General features: G+C 40.2%; 1 protein-coding gene across 3 annotated transcripts in view; it reads left to right on the top strand.

The window, feature by feature from the left end:
• The window catches only part of SLC26A2 (solute carrier family 26 member 2), an 18,260-nt gene extending 4,194 nt beyond the window's left edge, over positions 1 to 14,066 (top strand). For 2 of the 3 annotated variants that reach the window (XM_064520877.1, XM_064520876.1), the window contains exons 2-3: positions 2,059 to 2,712; positions 5,062 to 14,066. In XM_064520877.1, coding sequence (XP_064376947.1) covers positions 2,071 to 2,712; positions 5,062 to 6,567 — 2,148 coding nt within the window. In that variant the 5' untranslated portion in view covers positions 2,059 to 2,070 and the 3' untranslated portion in view covers positions 6,568 to 14,066. The remainder of the gene's footprint in view (positions 1 to 2,058; positions 2,713 to 5,061) is intronic. The other variant, XM_064520875.1, reaches the window with a different exon arrangement.

Genomic DNA, 14,066 nt, shown 5'->3' with positions numbered 1-14,066 from the left:
GCACAGTACTGGGAATGCAGGCCCCAAAGAAGTGTGCTTGACTCACTGTGAGCACCCAGCACCTCATCTTCCTCCTTCCTTTAATGGATCCAACCCTTACAGAACAGCAAGAAGAAATGGTTGACTGACTCCGTTCAATACAATTGTCAAGTCCAACAGGCTTTTGTTACAGTCAAACAGGTACCTCAGGCTTGAGCTCCCACCACGCTGTGGCAATGATTGCAAAACAGAGGCTCTAGAGAGAAGTGTGCTACAGCGCAAGGTGGAAGAATTACACTAGTAAGGTTATATTGCTTTCTAATTGGAAGGATATTGTAGAAATATCCTTAATATTTTTATATGGAAAGAGAAGCCAGTCTAAACATGAAATATTGCAGCTGCTTCTATTCTCATGCGGGTTTGTCCGATACATTTAGTATCGTATGTTTAGACTGTTTTAAGACAGTAGCTCCTTTGGTTGTGTTTTCATTCTGCCTTGAAGAACTGAAGGCAGTCCATCTCTCAGTCTGGACTAAAAGGCTGTTAGAGACATGACTGTCTGTAAACCATTGTATAAGGCTGGTGCACTGCACTTTGGCCACCTCCATAGGACAGTGTTCAAACCTAGAAGGAAGGAATAGAAATTACACACTGGTCAACTGGTACAAGGTCTAATAGAAGTCATATCCCCTCTGCGTAACTGCAGACCAGTGTCTTGTGGTGGACTGTAGGAGGAACAGTTAATATAAGCAACACTCTTAATCTCATTTCTTTCACTTCTACCCTCACATATTGTTCAGAATTTTTCAGAGATTCGTACTGAAGTAGTGGTAGCAGTGAATGTTCTATAGCTACTTGTGAAATGTTACATGAACAGATTTTGAGAGGGAGGCTTTAGCGGCATTCTCAGCATGGCTAGCTCAAATACAGATTTGGCAATTAATTCGGTAGTAGACATTGCGTAGAGTATTAATTTGGTTGATGTTTGCACTGCGCCAGAGAAGGTGTAATTACTAGATAAATACTGCGTTGCTATTAGTGCTCAATGAATGCAAAGGCAATGTTCAAAAGAAGAACCTAGGACTTAGGCTCTTTGGGGTTTGGCTGATATCTCTGATGTTGACTCTACTGCAGCAGCAGGCAAATGCCTTTCTGGCTGACTATTAATAGGCAATATGTCTGAAAGTGAATTTTCTGAAATATCCTGGATGTTTTCTGGAAACTGAAAATGCTATATGAATGCTCCCAATTGCTGTTGAAATCTTCAGGTCTTATTAGGGCTTGTCTCATCAAGCCTTTGCTCTTTGACATTCAGGCAATATATTCCTGTTATTGAATGTGCTTTGATATAATCACTTTGTTTTCCTGCATGCAGACAACCTATACTAGAGCACATGTTCTGGCAGAAATATGCTGCCTACCTTACATAATCCCCATTAATGTGCCTTCCACTTGTTTGTATTTTTTTAGGCTGGACATTATTTACTTGAAATCTGACTTCTAAAAAGTACGAAGAGTGTTCCTGCATCATATCATTAGTAGAAATAAGGCCTTTGTATAAAGATTGCAGCTTCTTAGGTAACAAAGAAATTTTTACAGTATTTGGCAGGTATAACCACTGCATTTGAAAGAATATATAAATAAGATTTAGACCAAGCTGTACAATGCTAGAAATATACTAATTGTAGTCAGTTTTCAGCAACTGAAGTTACTGTTGGACTACAATAAACCCTGTGCCTATTTTTGTATGGTAGAACAGACTGAAAATAGTCAGTGATTTTATCAAGGAAGGCTCTCTGGGAGATGTTGCTCTTACATTCTTTTCCATTTCACTACATTACCAGCAGCAGGTTTATTCTACACCATATGAGCTCCCCTGTGCTAGAGCAGGTGATTTCTTGCTTAACTGTATTGTAATAGGGAGGCTCTTTCCACGTTTGCCTGTAAATTGCTTTCTCTGTGCTTATATAACTCTTTTAGCCCTTACTTTTCATAATACTGAATTTAATCCATTAAAAAAGTCTGAAATAGCACATTCATTTATGATTTAGTGAAAATGTTCCCTCTTTGTTTTGGAAGGGAGTCTTCAAGATGGCAGCAGTGATAGAATTCAACAACATCCATTCGGTGTCTGAAGTGCCAGAAGAAGATGATGCTAAACACAGCTTTCATCACAGAATGTTTTTGGAACCTCAAGAGAAGAAGAGGAACATGAAGGCTCTGGTGGTTAAGCAAGCAAAGAAAACTTGCAGCTGCACTCCAGCCAAAGTTAAAGACTGTGTTTTCAGTCTCCTTCCTGTCTTGCAGTGGCTTCCTAAGTACAAACTGAGAGAGTACCTACTGGGAGACATAATGTCTGGTCTGATTGTGGGGATCTTGTTAGTCCCACAGTCAATTGCATATTCTCTCCTGGCTGGGCAGGAGCCTATTTATGGCCTTTATACATCCTTTTTTGCAAGCATTATTTATTTCATATTTGGAACCTCCCGCCACATCTCAGTTGGCATCTTTGGTGTGCTTTGTCTGATGGTGGGACAAGTGGTGGACCGTGAGGTACAGAGAGCTGGCTATGACTTAGAGCCAGCTGCTCTTAGTGTCCATGCAGATACAGTAACATACGTAAACACCACCATTTCCCTTGTGAATCAGACATCACGTCAGCCATTCTGTGATAAAAGCTGCTATGCAATTACTGTGGGAGCCACCATGACCTTCATAGCTGGAATTTATCAGGTAAGAGGAGGTGGGCAAACAGGTATTCTGTGGAAATAGTTTTAATTCTTCAGCTGATTGTCCATGAACAGTCTGCTGGGGTTGCACATGTCCTTAATCTGCATCCCAGGGGAATGGACACATGGAGGACAGGAGGACTCCAGTTACTTCGGTGTAAGAAACTCTTCTTTCTCCTCTACTTATATGGTCTTAGTCATAGGTATTTACTCAAACCTGCAAGACATGCATACAGGAGGGTGGCGCAACTTTTAATAGCATTGTGCTTACGGAGCATTGCCAGACAACACTTGCTGCTTCCATAATATATCTTCCTAACTCTGTCCCAAAACTTTTTTTTTTTAATTGGCTTATATAAGGAGTGAATTGGATTTACGCAAAATGTAGTGTGTCAGCTTTCAATTCCTGACTTTGGTGATTTGGCTTTTCTTTTATCAGAAAATAATCTGAACTGTAATATTACCTCCAATTTCCTTTTATTTGGCATTCTTACACTGCACTTGTAAAGCTTGGCTGTTGCCCACTCAAAGCCAGAACAAAGCCATTGTTTGAAAAGGATACTACTGAGATAATAAAATACCTTTGAAATAAAACTGTTCATTATTACCATATTGAATTTATTATTAAATAATATTTTACCAGTCCTTCTGTGTTTACTCCCAAAATTTACTGCTTATTTGCTGAAATTAAAGTAGGCATCTATGTTTTTAGAGTGTCATGCATTAACCAGGAGGGATTTAATTTTAACAGTACGGCAGGCTGTGATAGTTCAGTTCAGCAGTTCACATTCGTTCGTTTCTACAGTGACATCCGTACTGATATCTATTCAGATTGAAGAGGAGAGGAGAAGGAAACATACCTGTGATACTCTAAAACACTGTTTTTAGACACAGCCTAGGACTTTGTCTTGTACTGCAAGTTAGTGTTGAGTAATTTCAGTTATATTCTGCAACTCCTTACCTAGAATGGAGGTTGTGTTTCATCACTGTAGGATGTACAGAATTTTGGAGTTGTGAATTGCACTTAATACTCCTTGCAAGTAAAACTAAGTTTTTTAAATGAAGAAGTCAGATTATTTCATCTTCAGTCACTCTGAATGTGATGCATAGACTTGCTGTCTTTCTGGCTGCCAACCAATAAATGTTCATGCACTCGCAATTTTTTTTAATTGGAAATCCCAACCAAAATCGCATTAACTCTGTATCAGAAACTTTACAGTGAAGTAGTAAAAAACAAGCTTGCTCACTCCGGTTGCTTATACCTTAACTAGGTAAGAGTATTATTGTTAATGTTGTTTTACAGCCAAGAAAAATTTGAATTAACTGAGTGGTCAAGGCTGTGTGGGAGCCTTTTCTAGGGTTTGGAGCTGAGCCTCTGTCTAGTTAGTCTAGGCCCTAAACTTGCCTTCTCTTTAGTTGTGTTTTGCAAGTTCTTAGGAAGTTTCCAGCAATGATTCTAACCTTTTTTGTTTGTTTTGCCTTAACTACCTAATAGGATATGTCAGAGTGACGCTAATTAAAGTTTAATAGCTGTAAGTTTTGGCCTGAAGTCTTCAGATGACAGTGTAGACAGCCCAGCTGGCCAGCTCAGGGAATTAAAGGGTTTTTAGCATACTCCGTCGTAAGGCAGTGAGTGTTCCATTTAGCATGAAGGTTGTTGAAGAGGAAGGGACATTTACCAGGTATGAAAAGGCATCTGGAGGGTAGGTATCCATAAAGCCAGTCATTCCCTTGGAAGAGCATCAAAGATTTGTCTATTCAAAATAATAAAAATTAATGGCATGGCACTTTAAAAATATGTATCTATTTATAAAATAATCCACATCACAAGAATTTGTAGCACATATACTTTCTGAATCAGATAAACCAAGCTTTATGCAGTGCAAATGGGAACTGTTGTGAGCGCTATTTTATCACAGGCTGTGAGCTCAAGTGCCAGACAGACAAAAGCCCAGGTTCTGGATCCCTGCAAGGTTCATGGAGATTGTGACAACTGGAGAGAGAAATGGCAAAACTAACCAACATTTCAAAGCTTTTTTCCCTGGGTTTCTTTTTTTGCCAGTTAAGAGAACTAGAAATTGTTATTTACAGTTAAACCAATGAGCAAACTATAAACACTAATTCAGAGTGTGAAGACCTCTAAAAAAGCCTGCTCCATATTAGAAATAAATTTAAGTCTGATGCACCAGGAGCAGCTGAAAGCTGGAGCTTTTCGGTGCTCAGACCACTCCTTGTCCTCCAAGGCCATATGCGGTGGGTTTTTTTAATCCCACCTCCATCAGAGCCTCACAATGATGACATCTGTAATACAGATTTGTGTTGTAATCCATTGTGTGTGGTTGATTCCTTTCAGGTGGCCATGGGTTTCTTTCAAGTGGGCTTTGTCTCAGTGTACCTCTCCGATTCATTGCTCAGCGGATTTGTCACAGGTGCCTCCTTTACCATCCTGACCTCACAAGCCAAGTATCTCCTGGGCCTAGACATTCCACGGAGCAGTGGCATCGGCTCCCTTGTAACCACATGGATAAACATCTTCAGAAACATACATAAGACCAACATTTGTGATCTCATCACCAGCTTCTTATGCTTTCTTGTTCTCATCCCAACCAAAGAGCTTAATGAACACTTTAAATCCAGGCTCAAGGCTCCAATACCAGTTGAATTAGCTGTGATTGTGGTAGCTACTTTGGCATCTCACTTTGGGAAGCTGAGAGAAAATTACAGCTCAAGTGTTGCTGGACACATCCCAACAGGGTTTCTCCCTCCTCGCCCTCCAGACTGGAACCTGATTCCTCATGTGGCTTTGGATGCTCTCCCCATAGCTATTATTGGCTTTGCCATCACTGTCTCCTTGTCAGAGATGTTTGCCAAGAAGCACGGTTACACTGTGAAGGCCAATCAAGAGATGTATGCCATTGGCTTCTGCAACATACTTCCCTCTTTCTTCCATTGCTTTACAACAAGTGCAGCCCTTGCCAAGACACTTGTTAAAGAGTCCACAGGTTGTAGGACACAGCTATCTGGCATGGTGACTGCTTTGGTCATCCTATTAGTCCTTCTTGTGATTGCACCTTTATTTTATTCCCTTCAGAAATGTGTCCTTGCTGTCATAACCATTGTAAACCTCAGAGGAGCCCTGCGGAAGTTCAAGGACCTGCCCAAAATGTGGCACTTGAGCAAAGTGGACACAGTGATCTGGCTAGTTACTATGGCATCCTCAGCACTCATAAGTACTGAGATTGGTCTTTTGGTTGGTGTTTGCTTCTCTATGCTCTGTGTCATTTTTCGAACTCAGAGACCAGAGGCACCGCTGCTTGGCTGGGTGGCAGAGTCTGAAACATATGAATCCCTGTCTGCTTATAAGAACTTGCAAACCAAGCCAGGCATCATGGTGTTCCGTTTTGAAGCACCCCTCTACTACATCAACAAAGAATGCTTTAAATCCACCCTGTACAAGCAAACTGGAGTTAACCCGGTCTGGGTGAAGGCAGCAAAGAAAAAGGCAGCAAAGAGAATGCTTAGAGAGAAAGGGGTGGATTCTGGCGGCAAACCGACCAGCATCTCGGTGGAACTTGTCTCTGAACCCCTGGAGTTTCACACAATAGTGATTGACTGTTGTGCAATACAGTTCCTGGACACGGCTGGAATACGTACGCTCAAAGAGGTCTGCAAGGATTACAGAGAGATAGATGTCCAGGTGCTACTGGCCCAGTGCAACCCTTCTGTGAGGAGTTCCCTGATCCGGGGAGAATTCTTTAAAGAGGGGGAGGACCACCTTCTCTTCCACAGTGTGCACCAGGCTGTGGACTTTGCATTGGGTGTGCAGGAGCACAACAGGAGCTGTGCTTCTAAAAACTAGTTGTGGGATGATAGCAATCATGAACGGGTCCCCCCACACCATGGGTGTGGGTTGATATGTTTGTATATGCATTATATACGCACTCAGACAGATAAAAAGAGGCAGGGTTGTTTTTAATGCATTGGTTACTACCAGTGTGTTCTGATGCTTTAATTTGCCTGCCTAGTGATTCAATAGGTGGTACTAAATGAAGGCAATTCTTAACTTGATCATGGCCTGTCTGTGAACCTAACAGTTTACATACATATGTTCATCTCGTTTCTCTTCTCTCTTGAACTTTCCATGTCCCAGCTGCCCTCTGAGTTTAGATCATCAGCATTGACGTCTTTATCACAACCCTGTCTTTCTGCAAGGGACTTGATTTTGAAGCTCTCCATCCTTCCTGGCTAATTGAATAATATGTGGCAGTTCATTTCTTGTCCCTAGTTTCTGGCGATAGGCTCCCACATGATCACACCCTCCTATTGTCTAAGGAATGACTGACAGGGACTGTTTGCTCTGGAGTGATTAGTTAGTGATTTTATAGCCTCCCTGATTTTGGAACAGATCAATAAAATCTAAAAATGGAGCAACAAGTGTTAAAGAATAGCTTATAACTGCCTATCACCTCTAGATACTTTGTCATTGTCTTTTGACAGTATAATGCAGCCAGATCCATGGGGGCATAGTTATCTAATTTCTACACGGGTCTTTACATGCCAGGAAAGTTTGCCTATTTAGCTTGAGTTCCTTTGGATAATCTGGACTGATTTGTATTCAGAGGTGATTTAGAAGTCTGATTCATGGTTAATCATTTGTTTTCCTAATATCTAGGATCTCTTTAGAATTGCGGATGTTAGATATGGAAAATCTCCAATTCATGAGTTTCAGCACAAGACAGCCCCTTGCAGCCAGTTTTATGTGCCAGGTAGACAGAAGCATAGGCACCAAAATGAAAAAGGCCTAATAGACTATCCAGCCTCTCTCTAAATTCGTCAATGTCACACAGATTTCATGTGTTGTTGAATACAAATGTCATTGAACATAGAGCCTTTATACATGCCTAGTCATGATCTTTATGTAGTGGGGATGGACAGGCCAAGAAATATAGGCATTAGAAAGAGAGCTGGAGAAGATTCTTCAGCTGAAAGTTATTTCACCATATTTGTATAAATAAAAATTTCTGCCTTGTTTTTAAATTATCCAGAACAATGAAGAATGCCTGCTTTTCATGCTAAAGTACAAGCACTGATTAGGAAATGGTTCTCTTTTCTAATAGCAATAGCATACAATATGAAGGCAGAATTGAAGGGTTAACATTTTTTACTAAATACTAGCTATATGTTGCCAATAGTACCTACTTGGAAGATGATGGTTCTCCCAGAGAAATTTTCAGTCTGACTCACCAGTTCTTCACAGCTTTTAAAACTGAAAAGATGTGGTATGCAGACAATATTGTTATCCTTAATAGCTCAAAAATCTTCAGTCAGGTGTCAGAAAGCCATAAAATGGAATATGAATCATTGAACATTTTCTAAATAGAAGTATATTTTGAGAGGGTTTTTTTTGAGCTAGGTCTAGTAGCTTTTCCTTACTTTCTATGAAAGCTGAAGTGGTCATGCATGGTTTCACTTTAGAAGTTAGGACCTCAAGAGGAGCAATAAATAGCAGAAAGATGAATCCCAGGACTTGGCAATCTTTGTATGTTAGCTTGAAATTACTATGTTTTCTAGGGCATCATAGAAGCAAACAGAAGAAATACTGGGGGGCAGAGAGGGTGGCTATAGCAAATGCTAAGAAGATAACTGAGACTTCCTGAATTATGTGAATTATGTTGTAGCTTTGCAAGAGGAAACGACAGATCTCCAAATATCAGAGAAAAGTGAAGCTTCCACATATTTAGCTTCCAGCTAAATATTTTTCTTTCTCAGCCTGAAGGCATGTTTGCACAAGGAAATGAATCCAAAGTAGCCACTGCTGATTTTTTTTCCTTTTCGCAGTAACTTCCTGTGCTAACTTTTTAATTCTGTGCTAATGCAGTTTGACTAATTGTGATTACTGGTTTAGTATTACCGAAGTGGATTAACCTAAGCCATATAAAAGCAGTTAATGTGTTTGAGAATGCCTGCATAGGGAGTCAATGCAGACTAGGTGTTAGGTTTTAAGTCCTCACCCAATTTGCTTTGTGTTCAATTCCCATTCAGAGCCTCTGGGCCAATGTCAAGAGAGAGCAGCCATACCCTTGGCGGCACGTACCCAGGTGCCTGCTTCGGGAAGGCTTGTGGCTGCCTGGTCACCTGTGGCCTGCTGGTGGCAGCAGGGGAGAAAGGCAGACACCTGCACCTGTGAATCCAGCAGCAGGCAGTGCCAAGGTCTGGTGGAATCACTTTTCAGCATGGTTTGCTCGCAGTACCAAAAGGCATCACTAGAATTTACGTTTTAATAAAAGCTTGAACATTATAATATTTTTCAAGAGAGCAGCGTAGTGTGAGAAGCAGTGCCCTCCTCTGAAAATCCTGCTGGGAAGTTAAATAAAACAGACAATAAGCAGTGTGCCTTGTTACTGTACACGGTCCTGCCAAGCGGCAGCTGCTCATTTTCACCCCCTTGCCAGATGTTCTCAGCCCCTCAGTCACAGCTCAGTCGTGGACAGCTGAGAGGGAGTGAAAGAGTGAGTAGCGGATCCGGTGGACCAGGAGACTTCCTCTAAGGAAGATCAGCTGGGGTGGATAGAAGTAAAGTACAAATGCTTGGGGTGATTCTTTCACCTCTACACTCAAAACTTTTCTCTTGCCAGTACTCTTTCCATACTGCCCAGTTGGAGATTCTTTGCCCTATGAGCTTGTGTAGCCGAATTCTAACTGAGAAAGCAGAAATAGTAATTATTTATCAAACCTTATTTTTTCAAATCCAAGGTATGAAGGTAGAATTAACAATGTTACTTCCAAGAGGTACAGGCTTTCCACAGCCAGCAGGATGCTTGCTTTTAGCTCTTGGATATTTGCATAAAGGCACTATAAAACAGTCACAAATTGGATATCAAAGAATTATTCAGATTACAGCTAAAAAGATATGTAGTATTGGTTTATGTTTAGCTAGAGCACATTTTATTTGACCACTGTGCTGTTTGCACAGTCACTAATGGCAATTTATCCTCTGAATTCCATTTAAAACAAAACACAAGCCGGATTAAAATGCAACAGCAAAAGCAGCCAGCCAATCAAAAGACCAACTTTTTATGTTTCTATTTAATATAATGTCCAGAGTTCATAGCTTATGCTCTGTATTAATGCACACAGCCCCAGTTAGAAGGGAGCAGAAATAAATACCACTTGCTGGAGCATTCAGTAGAATAGTCCTTTGACATTAAATAAAGATTAGAGCTTAACATGATTGGAATCTCTTAAAACAGTGGTTTTCAGCCTTCTTCCTTATAGGCCGTGTACTAATTTTGTATCGGGGGTATGAATCTAAGTAAATTTAAGCCTACTGGCAGGAAGCACACTTTTTTGAATATGTTTTATGGACCCTTTAGAAGTAATCCAATTTCACATTTAGGAATCTAGGGACCACATATTGAAAATTGTTGCCCTAAAGAATTTGTTTTATAAAGGAATTTTAGATTTTTTTTTTTGGCTGATGTATGATGATGTATGCAGCAGGTATATGTGTCCAGTTGTGCCTTTGTGATGTGCCTGTTTCTGTCCTAGAAAGGACTCTTCCGCCTTGAACAGTTTTAAATAACTAGTGGCACTCAAGTACCAGATTTCAAAAGGGGAAGTCTGCCATACCTGCTGTCTTCTAGCCAACCAGAAAGCTTAATTTGTGATCTATAGGAAGATAAAACCCCCATGATCATTTTTGTAAGCATATGGGAATATTAATTTGTCAAAAACAGTGACGTTAATCCCAAATGCAACCTTCAGAACTCCAGACCAGAGTGGCAGATTGTATAAACTGGTTGAACTCCATTGACTCCATTCCCAAGTGTCCTAATCCAGCAATTATCAGTCTAAATGAGGAATTAAGAGATCATTAGCACATTCATTAATGATAACAACACAACATTATGGAAATTAATACTCACAGTCTCAGCTATACTCTTGCCAAATGTCAGTCAGTCTTTTTTTCATTTATTGCTGCTATATATAGCAGCTTCAATTGCTCCTAATGTGGCAATTGCATTAATAAAAGATTCACGTGTGTGGACCACGTGTGTGGACCGAAACAATTTTCAGTCCACTTTGTAAAACAGGAAAATATATTGCAGTGATGTACATCATACTTTTGGGGCAGCTTACAATGACATTGTAAACCTTAGTTTTCTGCAATTTAGCGATCCTGATTTCCTTGTAAATCATTGCAGCTCCATTTATTATTCTCTAATACACTGCAAGATGCATCTTCACCCACTTCGACACTTGCTTCTGTGTTTTGCTATGAATGACATTGTGTATGATTGACTGTAAATAGAAGAATCATTGCCTTTGTATGTATTGCTATTACCTGTGACCTACTACTCAGTTTTGGTGCCAAATCTTTTCATAAAGCTAAAGCTTCTCAACGAAGAATGTAAAACCAAATCAACCCCACTCTTGGTTCTGAGGTTCTGGGCAGCCGGCAGGGCAGTACCTCTGTGTATATCCCCTTCTGTGAGAGGGAGCCCTGGAGCCTAAGCAAAGTATGTGAATATGCAAGGGTTTGTGTAGATGGACAAGTAATAATGCCTTCCAGGAAAAATAAGGTAATACAAAGATGTCTTTATTACGAGGATACTATGTGTACACAGCTCTGTGCCTTTTTCCATAATGAGTGTAATAGTAACATGGGGACCTAGTTCCTGTTCAGTGCTGCTGTATGAGTCAGTGTTCCATGCTATGTATAGAAGGGATTTCTCTTTTCATGCTTATTTATTTTTGTCTAATTTAATCTAATTCTGCACTTGGCTCTCCCATCCTGGACAGCTGAGCTTCCATTACTTCTGCATTCATTCCTCATCTGGCTACAGCAATGAACAGAAAGATTCTGTCTCTCTCAAGAAAGTAACCAGCAATTCCTGCATCTCTGCTAGCTTCTGCTGGCTTGTGCCAGAGGTCACTGGAATCCACTGCTGATGGGTCTGAAGTGCAGAGCCAAGATGGTGCAGGCAGGAGAGCGTTCTGGTTGTGGCACTGGGGTTTTTATGTCAGTTGATACCCTCAGCCTCCCACAGCGTCGTGCTGAGATCAGCTGTGAATTTGTGTCTGCATTGGATCATTGATCTCCATTGCTGTGCGGGCTTCCATGGTGTGGTCCAGGCTTTCCATGACCAAACCTTACTTGAGAAAACCAGCAATATTGCACATCTTCTTGGGTCCAGTTCCTCAACTCTTTCACCCAAGGGCAGTGCTAAATCCCTGTTCCCCAACACCTTTAGCTCTCTTTCATGGGCACCAGTGCTTTTGGTGCTAAGAGTTTTTAAGTAGATTGGAGCTGAGTCACCCGTGCATTTTCAGGGTGATCCTCATTTCAGAAACAGTGCAGAAACACCCAGGCTGGCCTTCCACCGAGCCACACAGACGCAGAGATCGCCTGGACTCTGCATTGGGCCTCAACCCCTCTGTGCTCTCACCTCAGCCTAGAGGCGTGGCTGGCCAGTAGGAAAGCACTGGTCTAGAAGAAGATCATAGAAACTGGAGCAAGAAGAAATCCTAGTGGCTGAGGGTGAAACTATTCAGGCAAATAGTTCATTTCAGGATATTTTCTTGTTTTTCTTTTTTTCTTTCTTTTCTCCCACGCTGTTTGGAAAGATGATTTAATGACAGAGGTGATCTAAATTTCTATTTTAATTTTTTTACTAACATAATTATGCTAATGAAGCTGTGATGCAGATAGCAGCCATCTACTGCTAATGCAATATAAGGTGCTTTGTATCTGTATAGCTTATTTTGCTTTGCTGAATCTCAGTCTAGGATACCATTATAAGATTTTTATATTGATATAACTGTCCACACTAGAAGGGTTTTGTGCTTTTACTATGCTGGCATAGTTAAAAGGGGCAATGCCTTTAGTGCAGACAAGGCAGTGTGCCTTTGCGCTGTGAATAAACCTGTTAAGTCCTAAGAATTACTTGCACTTGATTATCCGGTTTGTAAGCCTTTATATGATCAGCTGCTTATGTGAAAAACTGCCTGATCTTTTCTATCCTAATCAAATTCCACCTGAAGTGGAACTAATTTTTAAGTCTTGCTTTATTTTTTAAGATCATTACAGTGCTAGAACTGAGGCCTCTGGTTAGGTAATATGGCAAATATTTAAAATATATATATATTTAATACATGGTATGATTAGTGCCTTTCTGTTTTGTTTCCTACAGATGATATAAACTGTGTTGCTGTTTCTGTAATGCGTAAATATGCAAACTATTACAGTGTTTGATGGTGAGTCAAATCTCTATTGAGTAAATTTACTGCCAAAAGTATTTGAACTCCAGATCTATCCAGCTCTACAAGCACTTAATTCTTAGCTGGGTTCCAAAATCATCTCAGGAGTACACAGGAGGACAGGAGAATAAAAATTTCATGGGACTTGGGTTCAAATTTTTAATGTTTCATCTTTGACTTTAGGAAGAAAATTGTAATGTGTATCTGAAATGCAGCTGAAACATGGCTAAAGAAAGGTGAAGCTTCACTTTGGGAAAGCTTCACTTTCACTTAAAACTTCACATGGGAACCACATGATTTGACTTCATCAGCCTCTTGAGTCACATCTTCTCTGGTATCTTGCTATGTTCTGAGGTATGATTTTTGAACTATTTTAAATTCAGAATAATTAGGGGATACTATTTGTGACATACTATTTTGCAGAATAAATAAAAAGGCAAATTTTGCTTAGAGTAGGCTTTTCAAGCTTGGAAAATCAGTCTAAGCAAACAGAACCTCAGAAATGGAATAGATCGCATTGGTAGGCTGACCAAACACATTTGCAAAGCAGTGTATTTGAATGAAATTAGGAAATCTTGTATAGTATATTCAAAAGGCAGCCTTGTTTTCTTACTGTGATTGTCTGTGACGTATAAATGTTGTAGTGGATCCAATGAGGTGTAAAATTCCCGCAATTCAATGGAGGAATTCAGAGTGTTGGGGAAGCCATTTCACTCTGGTTTCTCTCCATGCCGCAACTGTATTTGTTATCACAGACTTTCCCTTGTGCAGAGAATGAGAAAAGCTGCATTGCTCAACCATCAGCTCTTCACCAAGTGCTGCATGAACTGACCAAAAGTTTCTGATGTGAGAGTTGTGTTTTGTCAGTCTTCTCGTTATATCCTACCATCAAAACATAATTATGGATATATTCTCTGCATATCTTCACCTTGCCTTTACAGCATCTCCATGTGTTAAATCTCTACCAATTGTTGTTTTTAAATGCTAATGTGCCTTATTGTCATTGTAGAAGATTTGTTAGCACAAGAATTTTCTATCAAATGTGGTAAAAACTTTGTGATTTTTTTTGCCACCATTAAAGGATAATATTTGTGTTTT

The sequence above is a fragment of the Dromaius novaehollandiae genome, chromosome 15 (genome assembly GCF_036370855.1).
Source record: "Dromaius novaehollandiae isolate bDroNov1 chromosome 15, bDroNov1.hap1, whole genome shotgun sequence".
Classification (NCBI taxonomy): domain Eukaryota; kingdom Metazoa; phylum Chordata; class Aves; order Casuariiformes; family Dromaiidae; genus Dromaius; species Dromaius novaehollandiae.
Note: the sequence above shows the minus strand (reverse complement) of the source record. Positions and strands in the feature narration are given on the sequence as shown.